We start from the raw sequence: 20,500 nt of genomic DNA, 5'->3' as shown, positions 1-20,500 counted from the left end.
TTCATTTAATTCACATCCTTGTTTCGCCACGAGTTCTATTTATATGCCTATGAGGTCAGTCCATATGTGTGATCCTACCCACCCATGAAGAAGGAAAACTACACTACGTGTGAATAGGCAATAGTTACTTTTTGAAAATGACTAAAACAAGGAACTTACTTAAGTGCACGAGAAGTGAGCATGCTTACCTTCATAGAGTCAGAGTATAAAATATATTCCCTGAGCACAGGTAGAAAGTCTTCTGTCATGTCATCCGTTAGCTCTTCCAAGGCCGTCGAGCAGTTGCCAATGCAAGCTGAGACGCCCTCCAGGGGCTCAGCTAGCTCCCCTTCTAATGCACTCCACGTGGAGTACACAGGCCCGTATTCTCTCAGCTCTACAAGGTACTCTGAAGGGGAAAAAGAAACTAATTAAGACTTGGCTGGTAATTAAGACAATCACTGGTATCACTGGTATTACTGACTCAGTAACAAGAACTCCCTATAGTCAGATGTATTTCCTTGGCCATTCACTGACCTGAATGTGCTCTCCTTTAAACACAACATTGTTTATAATTTTTTAATCTCTAAATACCCATCTTATAGTTAATATCATAACATCACCTGACTTTACCCCATAATGGGAATGCCATGACTCTGGATAATGGGGACCACAGTGCTTTCTGGGGGAAGTGGTAGGAGCTACATCCACCAACTATCTTCAAAAATAACCACTCACCTACTCATAGAGTGAAGACGGATTTTTAGCAGCAATGGGGACAGAGTTTCACATAGGTTTAGGGGGATGTTTTTAAAGGAAAGAAAAACCAGTCACAATGGAAAAATAATGGGATTTTAGGAAGTATTTTGATATGGATGTGGTCTTACGTAGGCAGAATTACTCTCACTCAGAGGTAACCCCAACACCTTGGTCCCATCAGAATTTATTCCACATGCTCCTTAGAGGTGGATGGTACCAAAAGCTATCTCTAGCACCTGCAGGCCATAATACCATCAGTGGGTAGAGGATAATGAAAATACAGGGAACAAGGGCAAATGTCAATTTATTTACTCTCAGAAAGAAAATCTAGCCCATCATTTGTCACCAGGATTCTTGCCTTTAAAGCAAAACGTTGTTGTCATTTTTTAGTAACCAGTGGATGGCTGCTGCTGGAGAATTCTTTTCAATATGTGTCAGATCTTGGGCCAGCATGATTGTCAACACTGGTCTGATCTCTCTGGTCTCCACATGTGTGAGAAGACAAAAGGTCCTAACATTCTGGGATACAGAGAAGCAGGTGACCACAAGAGGGCTGGGGAGAAAGTGGTGGTAACAACTTGGTAGGTTAAAGAAAGGTCTGACAAGTCCCCAGGTCAGGAAGAGTGGGTCTGAAATGAAGCAGGGGTAGGGCAGATGAGTCAATTTCAAGTTGAAGGCTCATGAGGATCATAACTTTGGCAAACACAGGTCTCGAGGCTGTCCTTTTGAACCATCTTTCTGGCAGAAAAGGTACCAAAGTTTTGCTTTTTAAATTATCATTCCTATGAATGAAGGGAAGTTGAGTCAATGTCTCCACTTTTAAAGCTAAAGTTGAGAGAGAAAGAGAGTCATGGAAAAGCCTGGAAGCTCAGAAGTGGCTGTTTGCCACGAAAGCAAACACAAGGCTGAAGAGCAGGGCAAAGGATGGAGCGCAAAATTATAGTCTGGTCACAACGACCTCCTCTGCTCCCTGTATTTATTTATTAGTTTTAGAAGTGAAGCACGGCCTCGTTCTGTCGTGCCAGTATTTCTGCAGTTTGATTCTGCTGAGCACACATGAATGCGCACACGCACCCTGGGCACGACCAAGATCTCGACAAAGGGCTCACCTATTTCTTCTTTGATGATCCGCTGGGCTATTCGATCAATGGTTCCCAGTTTGAGTGCAAAGGTGTCTAAGTAGTCGCCTATGGCTGCAAACTCCAGAGGTCGACTCCTCAGCTTGTAGCCTCCGGTGACGTGCTTGACGGACTCGCCCACTCTAGACAGCAATGCCATCCCCTGCCTCTTGTAGGCGTTCAGGTCCTAAGGGTGACACGTTAACAGACAAACTCAGTCACTCCCACAGCCAGGATTCGGTGAACCAACTCCTTTGGGTGGTTTCTTCTTGGACGTGGAAGACTCCGGAAACAAGGACCGAGTTAGAGGACTGACCACGTACATAGCAGTACTCCTCCCCTTGCCATTGGAAACACCAAGCACACAGGTGTGTGCTTTCAGCAGAGCACCTGAGCATGCTGTCCTTCAAACTCAACACTGTTTCTAACACGATTCTTTTAACGTCCCTGACAGAGGAAGATGAAGACGAAGAAGACAACGAATTCAAAGATGAAGAAGAAGAAGTCTCTTTCTCCCATACAAAATATCCTAAGTCATCTTTAGGAACAAAATTCTAGAGCTGAAATTCATTCCATTCATTTATTTATATCTCAATCAAAGCCATATAAAGAAAGGAGGGAGGAGAGGGTGAGCGCAGGAAACAGCGACAGAAAAAGCAGTGCAAGAAAATCCAAGCCAAGGATAGATGTTGTAAACAACAAAACATTTTAGGGCAAAACGGGAAATACATTGAGCTACATAATCTACTGTATCTAAATTTAAATAGCATATTAATCTATCAGGTCAAATAAACTTCCTATCATCAAACTCCAAGAGGAATCTGTAGCATCTCCAGATTGTTCTATGTCATGCCTTCAAAAATGGTTTCATGGGGCACCTAATGGCTCACTCGGTTGAGCATCCAACTCTTGGTTTTGGCTTAGGTCATGATCCCAGGGTCATGGGATCAAGCCCTGAGTCTGGCTCCATGATGAGCATGGAGCCTGTTTAAGATTCATTCTCTCTCTCTCTCCCTCTCCCTCTCCCTCTCTCTCTCCCTCCCCCCTTGCTCTCTCTTCCCACTCTAGCCCTCCCTCACTTGTGTGTGCAGGTGCTCTCTCTCTAAAAAAAATTTTTAATGGTTTTACAGAAGATCAGATGTCTGTTCCTTATATCTACCCTCAATACAAACAGAAAAGTAATTCCCAGTCCTAGTAGGGCATGTCTACAGGGAGATAAGGGAACATAGCACAAGGCCATTGCTTTCTGGTCACCTCGTCTGATTTAGGGATAGAGCAGAGAACAGGGAATAGCGGTCAACACAGCTGTCCTCCCATGTGACAACACACAATCACACACAATCACAGATTCCGATCTTCATAAGTGTCTGAAGTATAGTCTGCTCCTTCTTCTTTATGCAGCCAAAGCCTTCACTTTTGCTCTTGATCCCACTCTTTCCTAGCTAGACTTCGCCCACAAGCAAGGCTCCCGCCCCATCGGCCACTCCCTCTCCTGTCTGTATCTTCAACTTCTAATCCTTGAGTCTGTAAAATACGCCAGGGCTCACCCATCTTCAAAAAGGCAGCAATTTCCTCCTCCACACACCCCCGTCCAGTCTCTCCTCTTCCTTTTGAAGTCAGGCTACCTGAGAGAATGTTCTTCTAAAGATTCCATCTCCCCTTCCAACCTCAGATACTCTAGACGAAACACATCCCTGCAGACACCAGGTTTTCACAAGATTGTAACTGAAGCCTGGCAGTTCTTGGCATTGCTTCTACAATATTTTTTGGAGTGGGGCTAGATCCAAAAGGGCTCGGTGGACTGCGGAAGCTCTATTTCAAGTAGAGGCTTAAAAGAGAACCCCCCGTTAACCAAGTCAATTCATATACAGAATGAAGCTATTTAGTAGCAGCTGACTGCTGCACGCATTCTGCCAAAGATGAAAAACACTTATTCGAACACGCTTGATACTGAGCATCTCCCCTACCCTCTCCGAGCATTACTGGCTTCTTTGTAATGACGCTTCCGGTTTGCGACAAGATCGGGTCATCCCAAGAAAGAGGAATACCTCTTCCTTCGCTGTGACAGAACATGTAAAGGGTTTGCCTAAGAACAAGACCAAGGGAGGAGGGCACTTGTTGGGATGAGCACTGGGTGTTGTAGGTAAGCGATGAGTCACGAGAATCTACCCCCAAAAGCAAGAGCACGCTGTATACAACGCATGTTAGCTAACTTGACAATAAATTATAAAAAAAACCCCAAAAAACAAAAAAACAAGACAAAGGTTTTCAAGGTGTGTTAAAAGGTGGAGACAAGAGAGGGGGGAGGTGGGGAGTCATTGTAGTTTCATGTCACACAGTGCAGTACACTTTCAGGCTCACAAGATGAATGGTCGTGTGTGTGAATATACTTAACGCCACTGAAGTGTGCATTTTTTAAAATGGTTAGGGTGGTAAATTTTAGATGTATTTTACCACAATCAAAAAGAAAGAAAAGAAAAGATGGGGGTATTTGGTACATTTAATTCAGCAGGTAGAACTGAATGAGGGCTAGAATTGGTTGTTTTAGAGCCAGTGCTCTGCATTCGCTCGCGTGAAGTTGGATTTTGATTAAGACGCTGAAGGACTTTTTTTTTTTTTTTACATCACCTTTCATACTGAATACCATCCACCACACGCAAATCTTTCCGCTTTATTTTTCACATAGATTCCTAATGACCCACGGTCCGTGCATTCTCTCCCATTGTCTCTCTGTTCAGGAAAGATGACCAAGACTGAGGCCTGCCTGAACAACGACCTGATACGTGGGGGAGGCACTGGGCTGCACGTGTGGAGAACAGGATGGATTTCACTCTGCATATGAGCTGAAAGAACTATATTCGAGGAGCTGTTCACCAGGAAATACTTATTTCGAAACAGAACATGGGTTTGACATGGGCGGTGGCGGACAGGCCTCTGGGAAAAAAGAGAAGATGAATGGGAATGTCATCAATGAGGCGAAAAAATGTCAACTGAGGTTTAAAAAACAAATACTAAAGGACTTTGTCACGTGGTTTCCATTGTCTGGAGAACGGCACCCTCTCTAAAATCTTTAAAATTGACTGATGTTACCTGTAAATATTTCTCAATTTTGCCATTTTGAGAAAGAAAACTGGGAATCCCGGAGCCTCGACACCCTTGCCAACATGAAACAAACTACCTGTGGCCTGAGTTTGGGAATATGATTCACGAAAGTAAACAGATGGGGCCGCGAGGAGCTGGCATGAGAGTGTGAGCCTGAGATCCCATTTCTGTAGACATTGAGGGCAGAGTGTGTCAGACTTCCTGCCAGTTCTGCCAACCGGAAGTGCACAGAGAAGCCAGTGAATGACCAACCTGGGTGTGAACACACAGAATCCGGCAACTATGTGGGACCCAAATGTTTCTCTGGCAAATGCTTGGAAAATGCCCACCCAATAGGAATTTGGCTGCGGGCAAGCAACACTGAACTAGTCTTTGTCAGGCAGTCTGATTTAGAGCGGAAGTTCGGCCTCTGGGGCCTTAAAGACCTAATTTTAAATCCCAAGTGATGCCACTTGAATATGTACCAATTCCCTGAACTTCAGTTTCCTAATCAGTAGAATGAGATGTTGAGTAACCTCTCACAGGGTTCCTGTGAAGAACATCTTTATCAAACACTCATTAGATGTTCTTTCCCTCAGGGCCCACTTGTTGGTCAGAATGGCCTCACCTATTGAAATCCCAAGAAGAATTCAAGGAAACACTTATCTTTGTTTAGGCAAGTGAAAATACTTCCTCTCTGCTGCAGTGGGGGTGTTTCTCCTGAATTCTAACATGGAAACCAGGATGATGCAAATGGACACCAAAAAAATAGAGGAATTTGATGACATCCACTATAGTGGGCCATTCCCAAAGGTGGTTTGTGAGAGAGCAAAGCAGCTTTTAAGAAAGAGCCCAAAGAGGGGCACCTAGGAGACTCAGTCAGTTATGCATCTGACTCTTGACTTCGGCTCAGGTCATGATCTCATGGTTCTGGAGATCAAGCCCGGTATCAGGCTCTTGTGCTGATGGTGTGAGGCCTACTTGGGATTCTCTCTCTCCTTCTCCCCCTGCCCCACCCCCTCTTCTGCATGCTCTCTCTCTCTCTCTCTCAAAATAAATAAACTCAAGAAAAAAAAAAAAAAAGAGCCCGAAGAATGCTAATTTGGGGGAGGAATATGAAAAATTCTGTTCTTACCTTAGCAGTAAGGAAAACATTAAAGTGTTCATTGAAAGAGAGCACAGGATGATCTGTAATTCTTTTTAGGAATTTATCCAAAGCTTTTCTTCTGGTCTCCACAAACTCTTCTGAAAAACGATCTACAACACCCTTCACCACAAACTTCTCAGGAAGCGGCTATGAAGACAGGAAGAAAAATATTCAGAGTAATTGATAAGACCGTGGAAAGAAAAACCACAGGCTAGCAAATAATTCTTGGGACTCATTTGTCCAAGAACATATTCCTTATTCAGTTGGCTCTTTAGGTAGGCATCAATAGAAACATTTCTGAAACACAGAGATGGAGTAAATCACAACTATCCTTCTCAGTTTTAGAACTCAAGAAGTAAGATGCTAGAGAATAGTCCTTGGAATACAGCAAACAGTCAGTCAATATTTATCCAGTAAATCCAGTCATGCTCGCTTCAGCAGCACATACCCTAAAATTGGAACAATACAGAGGTTAGCATGGCCTTTGCACTAGGATGACAGTAAATCCGATAGTATGGCTATCTACACATTGCTTAACACACAGGGGGTACGACGAGAGAGTCAGGGCAGGAAAGATGGTCTAAGGAGAGAAGGCAGACAATATCAATCACACAAAAATTTATTTAAATATATTTAAATATATTATTTTAATTAAATATATTTCGATTCTATTCCCAGTTCAAGGGGTAAAAGAACTTGATGAATGTGAAATAAGTACATTAGGCAAACCCTTGTAGCTAAAAAATACCTTTTCTAAGCCAATCTTTTGTGTAGGTGTATGCTTAAAAGTTCTTTTTTTTTTTTTTTTAATATATGAAATTTATTGTCAAATTGGTTTCCATATAACACCCAGTGCTCATCCCAAAAGGTGCCCTCTTCAATACCCATCACCCCCCCTCTCCTCCCTCCCACCCCCCATCAACCCTCAGTTTGTTCTCAGTTTTTAAGAGTGTCTTATGCTTTGGCTCTCTCCCACTCTAAGCTCTTTTTTTTTTTTTCCCTTCCCCTCCCCCATGGGTTTCTGTTAAGTTTTTCAGGATCCACATAAGAGTGAAAACATGGTATCTGTCTTTCTCTGTATGGCTTATGTCACTTAGCATAACACTCTCCAGTTCCATCCACGTTGCTACAAAGGGCCATATTTCATTCCTTCTCATTGCCACGTAGTACTCCATTGTGTATATAAACCACAATTTCTTTATCCATTCATCAGTTGATGGACATTTAGGCTCTTTCAAATTTTGGCTATTGTTGAGAGTGCTGCTATAAACATTGGGGTACAAGTGCCCCTATGCATCAGTACTCCTGTATCCCTTGGGTAAATTCCTAGCAGTGCTATTGCTGGGTCATAGGGTAGGTCTATTTTTAATGTTTTGAGGAACCTCCACACTGTTTTCCAGAGTGGCTGGACCTGAATGTGAGACAGGAAACCATCAAAACCCTAGAGGAGAAAGCAGGAAAAGACCTCTCTGACCTCAGCCGCAGCAATTTCTTACTTGACACGTCCCCAAAGGCAAGGGAATTAAAAGCAAAAATGAACTACTGGGACCTCATGAAGATAAAAAGCTCCTGCACAGCAAAGAAAGGTCTTAAAAATGTAATTTCCTGGGGTGCCTGGGTAGCTCAGTTGGTTAAGCGGCTGACTTCGGCTCAGGTAATGATCTCACAGTTTGTGTGTTTGAGCCCTGCGTTGGGCTCTGTGCTAACAGCTCAGAGCCTGGAGCCTGCTTTGGATTCTGTCTGTCTGTCTGTCTCTCTCTCTGCCCCTCCCCCACTCATGCTCTGTCTCTTTCTCTTTCTCTCAAAAAATAAATAAATGTTAAAAAAAAAATTTTAATGTAATTTCCGTTGCTCTTACCCCAACAAATTTCTCTGTAATATTTACTTTGAGCCAATATTGTGGGCAATTTAAACCTACCTGGCTACTGAGGGATCTTTGAGCTTTGACCTATTCCCATAGTAGCTTGATTAAAAGGCCTTTCTCGTTACTGCCGTCACAGGGAGACTGCATGTCTGCTAGTGTGCAATATGAAAATGTTTGGGGTATGAAATATTAAAAGAACGTTTGCATTAAAAATTGGGCAAAAGATTGGTAGACATTTTTTTCAAAGAAGACCTACAAATGGCCAACAAGCACTTGAAAAGATACTGACATCATTATTCATTAGGGAAATACAAATCAAAACCACAGTGAGATACCATTTCACACCCATGAGAATGGTCATAATAAGGGAGGGAAGGAAGGAAAAACAGCAAAACAAAGAAAAGAACAATGTTGGTGAGCATTTGGAAAAACCGGAACAAGCATTTACGTCCACAACCCCCTTCAGCCCCATATTCTGACCATATAGAGTTTTTTTTTTCTTTTAAATTATAAACCCTCAGGGCACCTGGGTGGCTCAGTCAGTTAAGCATCTGACTCTTGATCTCGGCTCAGGTCATGATCTTACGGTTTGTGAGTTGGAGCCCCATGTCAGGCTCTGCATTGACAATTTGGAGCCTGCTTGGGGTTCTCTCTCTCCCTCTCTCTTTCTGACTCTCTCTCTCAAAACAAATAAATGAACTTTAAAAATAAAGAAACCCTCAAGTTCACGCACATACACACAAAAACAGACACAGGACTTCACCGACCCCAAGAAGCGGAATCCTAAGGTGTTTGGAGTGGGGAAATCAAGAAACAATCCAGATTTAGAACCCTTTCAAAGACTTAGAAACTGGCAACATCAACACCCCTAGAATGCAGCACTTGAGATATGAGGGGATCCAAAACCCTCAACTTGAAAGGGCTTTGGAAAGTCAGTATGATTTAACTCCTAAATAAAGACTGTGGTTCCATGCCTCCTGGGTTCATATCCCACCTCTGCCAAGCTTTCTGACTTCGGTCAAGTTCTGTCATCTCTTGGTACCTCAGTTTCTTTGTTTAAAAAAATTAAAAAAAAAAAAAGCTAGCAATAGTGCCAGCCTCTTGGTGTTGTTATGAGGATTAAATTAGCTACTAGGCTGAAAGTGCTTTAAACAATTCCTGTCACAGAGTGAACACCAATAACAGTGGCGGGGGGGTGGGGCACGGGGGTTCTTTGTTGTCAGAGTGGCAGAAGCTTCAGGAAGTACTGATATTCAGAGGCAGCCATGTTCAGTGAAATCTTGAGATGGTGGGAGTACGATGCAGAGAAGAGGCTATGAACTGAGGGGCTTCTTTTAACTAGATCAGGAGTTCTAGAGAGCACAGTGGAAAGGTTGGAAATGGAAGAAAGAGAGGGGAGTCAGGTCAAGAATAAAATCACAGAGCCACATGGAGATAAGATGTCCAAGTAGGACACCCAGTGGAGCTCATGCCTGGGGAGAATATTAGAAACGCAGGACGGGGTCAGATATACAGACCATCCAGCCCAGTGTTCTGGCCCAGTCAAAAGCACAGGAGAATCTGTCTTAATAGGGTATGGTTGTTCTTTAGGATAACTTCCTTATTTTGATCAGTTCTTCCCCCATTCCCTTAGATAGCCATTGTCCTTAAACCCTACACTCAACCCCCAACCTTTAACACTAAGCGGATTACCATGTCTCTGAAGTAGGAACCAGGTATAAGGGCATCACATAAACATTCCCTAACCATGTTGCTTCCTCCACAGATAGACATCTCACGTCCATTTCTCAGGTCCCTGTGGACAACATACCTCCCCAACTCACCACAAAGCTAACTATTCCATCTGTGTCTCTGACCCGTTACTTCACAATCATGCGTATGTTGTCATCAATTAATTATATCTTCTCTTTCCTGTATCTTCAACATTTCCTCCTCGGCTGGCTCTGTTCCCGAGTCTACAAAAATATGGCTCGTTCTCTTCCTACCCAAAAATAATAAACCCAACTACCCCTTGGCCTTACATCTTCTCCACCCTCCTTCAGGGCTCATTCAACCTTTTTGAAAGAATTGTTTCTCTCTCTTTTTTTTTAATTTGAGAGAGAGACAGAAAGAGTGCACGAGCAGGGGAGAGGGGCAGAGGGAGAGAGAGAGAATCTTAAGCAGGCTCCATGTTCAGCACGGAGCCTGAGGCGGGGCTCGAACCCATGAACAATAAGATCATGACCTGAGTAGGGGAGCCTGGGTGGCTCAGTTGGCTGAGCTTCCGACTTCGGCTCAGGTCCTGATCTCACGGTCTGTGAGTTCAAGCCCCGTGTCGGGCCCTGTGCTGACAGCTCAGAGCCTGGAACCTGCTTCAGATTCTGTGTCTCCCTCTCTCTCTGACCCTCCCCCATTCATGCTCTGTCTCTCTCTGTCTCAAAAATAAATAAACATTAAAAAAATTAAAAAAAAAAAAAAGATCATGACCTGAGTAGAAATCAAGAGTCAGATGCTCAACCAACTGAGGCACTCAGGTGTCCCTAATCATTTATCTTAATTTCCACTCCTTCCATTGATTTCTCAACCCACAACCTTCCTCCACCCAAAATAAAGCTGTCTTTGGTTCCGCCTTCAATGCTACATTTCTCTGCCTTATCCCCATCCAATGCTGACTCCTTTTTTTTTTTAATGTTTATTTATTTATTTTGAGAGAGAAAAAGTGTGTTTGTGTGGGCCAGAGAGAGAGGGAGAAAGAGAATCCCAAGCAGGTTCTGCACTTTCAGCACAGAACCCAACACGGGGCTCAATCTCATGAACTGTGAGATCATGACCTGAGCCAAAATCAGGAGTCGGACACTTAACCGACTGAGCCACCCAGGTGCCCCCAGAGACTGCTCTTTTAAAGATGATTGATGACTTTCTAATTATCAAATCCAGTGGATATTTTTCTGTTAGTATTTCATGAATCCTGTTGAACACATTCTGGTTTGCTTATGCTGAATAGGACTTGGGAGGAAAGCCTAATGGCCAAGTGGCTAGGTGTGCCTCATTTAACATAACAGATAATCTGAAATAGTTATTCATTCTTCAGATTTAGTACATTGAACTTTATGTTTAATGAATCAGGGAAGTGTGCTATTTAAAGGAACCCTGCAGTGAATCCTTCTGCAAACAGAAATTTCCTTCTAACCATTATTATTCCCAAATGTACAGGGCTTCAGAAATTTGTTTCTTCCTATTTCAAGCCTTAAAGGGCACATGCCTACAATCAGCCTCACCTTCTACCTTCTGACTTGTTTGTGCAGAGGAATCTGGGTTGCTGATGGAATCAGGCACATCTATAGATTGTAATTGAGCAAGTGAGGAGCTCAACAAAGCTCCAAGCACGTGGTAGATGTCGTCTGCATGCCAGCTCTTTTTATTACCTTCTAAACATTGAGAACAGAAGGCAAAGGGGAAGTGGACCAAAGGGTGGAACTTCCATGTATCTTTTAGGCCAAAATGTTTTTTAAAAACCCTCTGGGATATGTATACCATTTCACATCCACTAGGATGGCTATAAAAGGGGGGGTAAAAAAAAAAAAAAAAAGAGGAAAAAACAGGAAGCAAGTGTGTGGAGAAATTGGAACCCTCATACATGGTTGGTGAGAATGTAAAATGGCGCGGCCTCTGTGGGAAACAGCTTGGCGGCTCCTCAAAAAATTAAACGTAAAACTAGTATATGATCCAGAATTCTATTCCTTGGTATGCAGCCCAAATAACTGAAAGCAAGTGTTCAAACAAAACCTTGTACAATCAATGTTCAAGGAGCATGATTCAAAATAGTTGGGTTGGGGAAAAGGGGAATGAGAAGTGACTGCTTAGTGGGTATGGGATTCTTCTGGAGGTGGTGAAGATATTCTGGAATTAGATAGCGGTGGTGATTATAACACACTTTGAATACACTAACAGCCACTGAGTTCCACACTTTAAAATGGTGACTTTTGGGGCACCTGAGTGACTCAGTCGGTTAAATGTCCAACTCCTGATTTCAGCTCAGGTCATGATCCCAGGGTCACAGGATAGTGCCCGCCTTGGGCTCCACACTGAGCATGGAGTCTGCTTGGGATTCTCTCTCTCTCTCTCTCTCTCTCTCTCCCTCTCTCTCTCTCTGCCCCTCTCCCCTGTTCATGTGTGCTTTCTAAAAATTAAAACAAATAATAAATAAATAAAAATAAAATGGTGAATTTTAGAGGCACCCGGGTGGCTTAGTCGGTTAAGTGTCCAACTCTTGTTCTTGGCTCATGTCCTGATCTTGGGGTTGTAACTTCAAGCCTGCATTGGATTCTGTGTTGGGTGTGGGACCTACTTTTAAAAAAACAAACAAGTGGTGCCTGGGTGCCTCAGTCAATTAAGCGTCTGACTTTGGCTCAGGTCATGGTCTTGCAGTTCTTGCGTTCGAGCCCCGCATCGGGCTCTGCGCTGGTGGTGTGGAGCCTGCTTGGGATTCTCTCTCCCTCTCTCTCTGCCCTTTCCCCATGTGTGCTCTCTCTCTCTCTCTCTCAAAATAAATAAATAAACTTTAAAGAAAAAAGGGTTTAAAAAACAAACAAAATGGTGAATTTTATGTTATATGAATTTTACCTCAATTTTTAAAATAAGCTGGGGTGATGGAAGCAGATGTCAGAGAGCAGAGAAGAGGCTGTGCTGCTGGCTTTGAAGGTGGGGGAAGGGGCCATGAGCCAAGGGATGTAGGAAGCCTCTGGAAGCCGGAAAGGGCGAGGCACAAACTCCTCCCTGGGGCTTCTAGAGGAAATGCAGCCCTGCCACCTTGATATTAATCTACTGAGACCAGTTTTGGACTTTTGACCTCCAGAACTATAAAGTAATACATTTTTGTTGTTTAAATCACTTAAAAAAACAAAAACAAAAACAAAAAACTCAGCTGGCGCGCGCGCGAGGGGGAGTGAGTATGAATAGAGATGAAATAAGATGGGCCGTTGGGGATAAATGCCGAAACTGGGTGTGAGTACATGAGGGTTCATTGCACTGAATCACTCTGCTTTCGTATATTTAACATTTTCCATAAGGAAGACGTTTTTTAAAAACTACACATGCCCATACATGTTGAACCTACAAAAAATCCTATTTGCAAAGCATTACAATAACCCGTTAAATATTTCAAGGTATAATCTTATAAAACATTTACATTTTTATAGCACTTGATACTTTGGTAGAGCACTTTCACGTGTATTATGTTTCATAATAATTCATAAGACAGTATCTTATAATCTGTGAAACAAAAGCATGCTTCTTGTAGATTGCCATGGAAAGCTACTATTTTGGAGTGCAAAATCTGGACAAAGATTTCAATTGCTCAATCTTGAAACGGTCCAACTTCCCCTTGTCAGCATTTAAATTGCTTCTTCGTCAAATATTAATTTGCAATGAATGGCACATTTCAATTCAACAAATACTTAGCAGTACACCCACTACATGACAGAAAACTAATTTTCCTACCCTTATCAAACAAACAGAAAGCACTGCTCCTAAGAAAAAAATAACAAATAAATAAAAGAGCGTCAAGATAAGAAACTTTATCCCCATAAAGAACCACCATCAAGCTTGGTTTAATTCAAAGTACTTGAAACCGCAACCAATGTTCAACTACTTATTAACTTAACCTACTAAGTAAGCTAAAAGTATGTATATGCTTTTTTAACAGTACAAAAAAGAGGAACCAACTAGAAAATGAAGTTAGAGTTTTTACTGATCATTTCACATTAAGAAAAACAGTTGCTGCATGACAAATTTCTTCTTAATAATTCCTACCAGTTTACCGCTACCAAACTGGGTATATAATATGAATGCATCCTTCCAGCAAAGCTTCCTTCACAAAAATTGAAGCAAACGTTAAATTTCCCAGTACAATGAAACACTAAAGAGTTTAATAAATGCTTGTGCTTCGTCTCCAAAATCTATCCGCACCCATCAAATCATGAGATCTATCTGTTGTCATAACTGGTTGTGCCCCCAGCAAAAGAAGTATTAAAACCAACTTCTGAGCCAAAAAACAAACTAGGAAACAAGAACCATGTTACAATGAAGACGTTCCTGTGACTCTGACTATAAAGATAATACAGTGAGTTGTCACTACTAGATGACAGACACATCCAGCACTCTTCTGGGTGTAAGGTGACCTTTTAAGAACATGTGAGCATTTCTGCTTTTCAAGTTGCAGAGCAATAAAGCAATAAATATAAAAAGAAAAAAATATATAGAGGGAGCCTGGGTGGCTCAGTTGGTTAAGCATCAGACTCTTGGTTTCGGCTCAGGCCATGATCTCATGGTTCGTGAGTTCAAGCCCTACATGGGGCTTTGCGCTGACAATGCAGAGCCTGCTTCGATTCTCTCTCTCCTCTCCTTGCCCCTCCCCCTCTTGCGTGCATGCGTTCTCTCTCTCTCTCTCTCTCTCTCTCTCTCTCTCTCAAAATAAATCAATAAACTTAAATGCACACATATATTTTTACTTATATATGTGTGTGTGCTGCAGCCCTAGAAAATATCAAAGTACTGTTAACAGGCCAGAATTTGTTAAAGACACAAAGCAGAAAAGACTGAATTGAGAGAAAAGTCAGTCAATATTGACCATCTTGTGATTCTACTCAGGCAAAGGAAAGGTTGGCCTAGGAAGGAAAGGGCTGCGTTTCTCCAGTATAGCCCCAGAAGCTGCCAAGTTCAGAGTCAGAGGGGCTGGAAACAGGCCTGAGGACAGTCAATGGGGAAAGGAAAATGAAAGAATGTGGGTTTCTCCCTAGAACCGCAGTCTGGCTGGCTGTTCACTTACAACTGCACATGGTCCCAATGAAGCCCAGGTAAAATGGGAACTTGATCTCCATGTTCCTAACACAAGCAGTAGAATCGGAAAGGTCAGGAATGCGCACACATTTTTAACCATAGCTGACTTAAACTGGCGCGCGCGCACACACACACACACACACACACACCCAGAAACTCATTCTCCCAAATTTTCCGACAAATTCAAAAGACTCTAAAGTTCATCTTGAAAAATAAAACATGTGCAAACAGCTAAAAAAGCCCTGAAAACAAGTATATTGGCAGGTGGAGGCAGAGTTGAGGACCTGTACAACCCGATGTTGAAATGTTCTGTAAAGTCATAATACTTCAGATAGTGTAGGAGGGGCGCCAGACTAGAAAGATCGATGAACCAAAGGATCAGAAGCAGCCCAAGCACACGCAAGTCTAACGCATGATTTGGTCTGATGCACAAGTGATAAAAATGAATGATTACTCATAAGTGGTTCTGGAACAACAGAAAACAGAAAAACACAACAGTGGTTTTCACCACCTGAAAAAAGTATGGTCCTCCCATGTCACATCAAAACAAATGCTTCTTCATGTTTTCATAAAAAATGTTAAATGTTTATTTATTTTTGAGAGAGAGAGAGGGTGAAGAGCAGAGACAGAGGGAGACAGAGGATCTGAAATGGGCTTTGCACAAGAGCCCAGTGTGGGACTCGAACTCACAAACCGCAGGATCATAATCTGAGCTGAAGTCGGACACTTAACTGACTGAGCGACCCAGGCGCCCCAGAACAAATGCTTTTTAAATATACAAAAATGGGGGCGCCTGGGTGGCTCAGTCGGTTGGGCGGCCGATTTCGGCTCAGGTCACGATCTCGCGGTCCGTGAGTTCGAGCCCTGCGTCGGGCTCTGTGCTGACAGTTCAGAGCCTGGAGCCTGCTTCGGATTCTGTGTCTCCCTCTCTCTCTGCCCCTCCCCTGTTCATGCTCTCTCTCTGTCTCAAAAATAAATAAATGTTAAAAAAAAAATAAAAAAAAAATACAAAAATGAAGGGTAACTTCCTTTGCAGATATGGAGTTTTTACAAACCAATAAAAACAACATAAAATGAAGAGGCAAATCATAAAAGAAATGCCAAAGTCCAATAAAGTCATGGGAAGATATTCCGCCTCATTAGTTAAAGACATGAAAACTTACTGTACAAAAATGAACTCAAAATGGATAAAAAACTAAAAGGTATGAGCTACATACCTTTTAGTACATAAAATTTTAGAAGCATTTAGCATATAAAAAAGATTTTAGCATGTAAAATTTTTAAAAGAAAACACAGGTGTAAATCTTCATGACCTAGGATTAGGCGATTATTTCTTAGATAAGACACCTTTAAGCACAAACAGTGAAAGAATAAACAGATAAATAAATAAAAAACCTTTGCACTTCCAAAAGACACCATCAGAAAATTAAAGAAAGGGGCACCTGGGTGGCTCAGTCAGTTAAGCACCCAACTTCGGCTCAGGTCATGATCTCACAGTTCATGAGTTCAAGGCCCACGTTGGGCTCAGTGCTGACAGCTCGGAGCCTGGAGCCTGCTTTGCATTCTGTGTCTCCCTCTCTCTCCTCCCCTCCCCTGCTCATGCTCCGTCTGTCTCTCTCTCTCTCAAAAATAAATAACAAACATTTTTAAAAAGTTAAAAAAAAAAAAAGAAAGTAAAGAGACAACTCATTCATCAGGAAAACTTTTTGCAAATTGTTATCTCTAAAGAGGGATTTGTGTCTAGATTATATAAAGAACTAATACAACTTAATAACAAAAAGATAACCCAATTTTAAAATGGGTAAAGGATCTGAAAGATATTTCTCCAGGGAAGACGACCAATGGCCAAGAAGTACGTAAAAAACACTCAGCATCATTAGCCGTCAGGGAAATGCAAATCGAAACTGCAAGGAGATACCACTTCACACCTACTAGGAGGGTTATAATCAAAGAGGCAGACAATAACAGTGTCGAGGAAGATGTGGAGAAACTGGAACCTTCATACACTACTGGTGGGAACGCAAAATGATGCAGCCATTTTGGAAGACAGCCTGGCAGTTTCTTACAAGATTAAATATACAGTTACACATGATTCAGCAATGACACTCCCAGGTATACACCCAAGAAAAATGAGACCACACAAAAACCTGCACACGAATGTTCACAGCCACGTTACTCATAGTAGCCAATAAGCGGGAATAACTCTAACATCCATCAAATGTGAGCAGGTAGACTAAAAGTGACAGGTCCATACAATGTAGTATTATTCGAAAATAAAAAGTAATGAAGTCCTGACAAGTCCCTCAACCCAGATTAGCCTTGAAAACATTACGCAGAGTGAGAAAAATCTAGTCACAAAAGACGATATACTGTACGACTCTACTTTATACGAAATGTCCAGAATAGACAAATTTATAGAGACAGAGAGATTAGCGGTTGCCAGGCGCTGGAAAAGACAAGTTTAGGAGTTACAGGCAAGGAGAGGAAGGTTTCTTTTGGGATGATGAAAAGGCTCTAAGGTTGATCATGCTAGTGGCTGCACAACTCTGTATACTGAATATATTAAATATTGATATACAAATATGCTAAATACTAATACTAAATATACTAAAAGCCCTTGACTTGTATGTTTTAAATGGGCAAATTGTATGGTGTGTGAATTATATCTTAATAAACCCGTTTTTTAGATTAAAAAAATGAAAATATAAACAATAGTTATGTTGCATGTCTACTAGGTCTCTATTTGACAACAAACTTTCTAGGCAGGGTCCCTTGTCCATCTTATAACCCCTGACCTCCCCCACAGTACTTACCAGGCCTAGTAAAAGACTAACACAAAGTCGATGCTTAATAACAGATAGACACTTTCTAGTCGAGTTGCTGGAGGATGACTTCGGAAGGGGAAAACAAGAGTTTGTTTCCAGTTTGACTTTCATGTTTGAGTTACAGATGCCTTCCTATATTATATCTCTCTCCACCCCAAACATGTACCAAGAATTTATGAATAAATTTATGTCTCCATTTGCTTCTAGAGTACTTTCCTACTCACTGTTTCTACCCTGACCCCAGGAAACCATACCCAAAGATACTCATTCCCCAGGCATTCTGGAGACTTCCATCCTCTTTCAGTTCTGGCTTCAGGGTCGATGCATGAGTGCTACCAGCAGGTGTCTCTGTCTAACCAAATTTCAAATATACTAGCTGCCAGCAGGTGGAGCATAATTCCCCCTCAAGCACAGTGTGAGCTAAACATAAAGAACGACTGACTTCCTTCCAAACAGTACAGCATGGAACAGGAGAGAAAAAAAGAGTAACCGTATAGTGGAGAAACCTGACTAGCACTACGTCAAATAAGGTGATCGAGGTTAATATCAACAGTGATAAATATTGCTGATAGCACGTACCTTTCGTATGATGTGATGAGAACGGGACTTCCCCTGCCCCCAGCAAAACACATCACCCTAAGTTTAATCACGAGGAAAATATCAGACAAATCTCAAATGAGAGACATTCCACAAAACGCCTGACAGTTTTGAGTATTGTCAAAGCCATAGAAAATAAGGAAAGCCTGGGAAAGTATCACAACCAAGAAGAACCTACAGAGCTATGACAGCTAAAAGGAAGGTGGCATCCTAGATGGGATCCTGGAACCGGTAAAGGACATTAGGCAAAACTGAGGAAATCTGAATAAAGGGCTTTTAGTCAGTAATCATGAATCCTTACTGGTTCGTTAATTGTGACAAATGTGCCATACTAATGTAAAACGTTAGGCAAAGGCAGGTCTGGGCTATATGAGAATTCACTACACTACCTTCGCAATCATTCTGGAAATCTAAAACTGTTGTCGAATACAAAGTCTATGAAAAAAATGATTCACAGCTGCCAGTTTTGCCAAATTACGATTCTATTTTAAGTAACAGTTCCAACTGCTTAAAAATGAGTTTCTTCCCCTGAGAGAGAATGCAGTCCCTGGCAAACTCCATCATTTCTATCACGGCATATTCAGCCTCTTCGAACCATGGCGGGAGAGCACTGGAAGATGCATGTGCAACACGAACGTTGGCAGTGCTAAGAAGTTATTCAACCAAGGGTTTCACTGAAAGATAACGCCCCTCTGAAGAGTTTTATGACCCAAATTGCGCTCAAGTCCCCAAAGACCCAAGAAACATCTGGGGTCTAAATTGTTATTATTTCTACCGGGGGGGAAAAAAGTAGTCAGAAAAGTACTCAATATGTATGTTGATTTAAGTAGTCTTTTAAATTTTATTTGCTCTAGTTCTGTTTTTTTTAATGGGTAGATATGAGTAATAGATAAATATTATGCTGCTGCTGTAAATGGAGTTAGGTGGCTTGGGGTCTGTTTTTGAAATGAAAAACTCGGATTGAATGGTGCCGTGCTAGATTCCTGCTCCCTGAATTACCCGTGTGTCTAAAGAGAGCCCAGCTGGCTGTCATGCGAGGCGTCACCTGGTGGCAGCTGCCCAAACCTCAAGAACATATGTCTGGAAAGGTAGTAAAACAGACAGTCTTTCAGTGGCAGCAAATCAGAATTAGGACTCTTCATACTTCAAAAAACTGTCATAATGAAAGTGAAAATCTACCCCAGCCTACTCAAGAAACCAGCATGAGGACAGCAAACCGGAAGCCAAAACCCCGAACGTGATACATTGGACAGCATCTGTGAAAATGTTTCATGTACGTTTGGTGGGAGAATGTGGTATAAAAGGTAAGACAGAATCTGCCCTGAATTTAAGGGGTGAGGGCTGAGTAAACATCCTCAGGAAGGACAACGCAGAAAAAGAGAGGAACCAGCTGTAATGACTTAGTACCTACGGGAATGAGATGAGTCGGCTGGGATTCCTCCAGTTTGTTCCTCAGCCAGTCAAAATCCTGGTATCTTCGACGAACAGAATATTCTGGCAGGTCAAACTCTACCCGCGTACTCTGCAAATAAGAAGGGTGGAACAAAGTAAGTCGAAGGGAATAGTACCATGTCTTGGCAGAAAGGAAGGAAAAAAGCTCTCTTTGAAAAACCAAACTGGGCAAGAACACACTTTCCTTCCACCAAAGCACCAGCCAAAAGGCAGCAATTACCAACACAAAATGAGGAGTCCAGGCCCCCAGGGCCCGGCTCAAAAGTCCAGGATCTAGAATGAAAATGTCGAGGCTTTTGTTTTTGTTTTTTCCCCCTACCCTTAGGAAATGGAACTCCACTGTCCCTCAGAATGTGTTTAGAAACATTTGATTCATTTCCTCCAGGCTTAACTTTGAGGATTTCTTTTAGCAGAATAATTCTGAGGATATTGCTACTGAATCCCAATCCATGTTTTCTGTTAAAAGAAATGAAGTCTCCACCGTCTGCTGAATATGCTGACAAGTTTTATCAAAGGCTGAGGGAAGACAAGCAGACAGAAAGAGCTAAGGGCACACCTGCTCGTTTCAGAGCCAGATTGGCTGAAAATAGAAAACGTCTTGTTTCATGTGCCATATTCTGCGAAAACCATAACCTTGGAACTATATTGTATTTTAGATGATTAGAAAAAAAAACTAGAAAGGAATGCCAAGATGTCATTGTACTGCAGAAAAATATTCATCTCATCTCTGTTCTTGTTAATTTCTCTGAAATTGCGATTGCAGCCCTCTGGTGATGAAAACCAGTGCTAAATAAAATGAAATTAATTTATACCAAAACAAGATTGTTACACGTTAGTTTGCCCAGACTAAAACCACGTCTCA

At 42.0% G+C, this 20,500-nt stretch overlaps 1 protein-coding gene and 1 non-coding gene across 3 annotated transcripts in view; one reads left to right on the top strand and one right to left on the bottom strand.

The window, feature by feature from the left end:
* SNX30 (sorting nexin family member 30) overlaps window positions 1–20,500 on the bottom strand; it is a 111,120-nt gene that overhangs the window by 29,232 nt on the left and 61,388 nt on the right. For both annotated transcript variants that reach the window (XM_042963410.1, XM_042963411.1), the window contains exons 3-6: window positions 19,598–19,708; window positions 6,073–6,231; window positions 1,848–2,043; window positions 189–388 (exon numbers count right to left, since the gene is read on the bottom strand). In XM_042963410.1, coding sequence (XP_042819344.1) covers window positions 189–388; window positions 1,848–2,043; window positions 6,073–6,231; window positions 19,598–19,708 — 666 coding nt within the window. The remainder of the gene's footprint in view (window positions 1–188; window positions 389–1,847; window positions 2,044–6,072; window positions 6,232–19,597; window positions 19,709–20,500) is intronic.
* LOC122233317 lies at window positions 6,510–6,614 on the top strand. The gene has a single exon (XR_006210877.1). It is a non-coding gene; the product is annotated as a U6 spliceosomal RNA (small nuclear RNA).

The sequence above is a fragment of the Panthera tigris genome, chromosome D4 (assembly GCF_018350195.1).
Source record: "Panthera tigris isolate Pti1 chromosome D4, P.tigris_Pti1_mat1.1, whole genome shotgun sequence".
NCBI lineage: Eukaryota > Metazoa > Chordata > Mammalia > Carnivora > Felidae > Panthera > Panthera tigris.
This window is presented reverse-complemented; position numbering and strand designations above follow the sequence as displayed.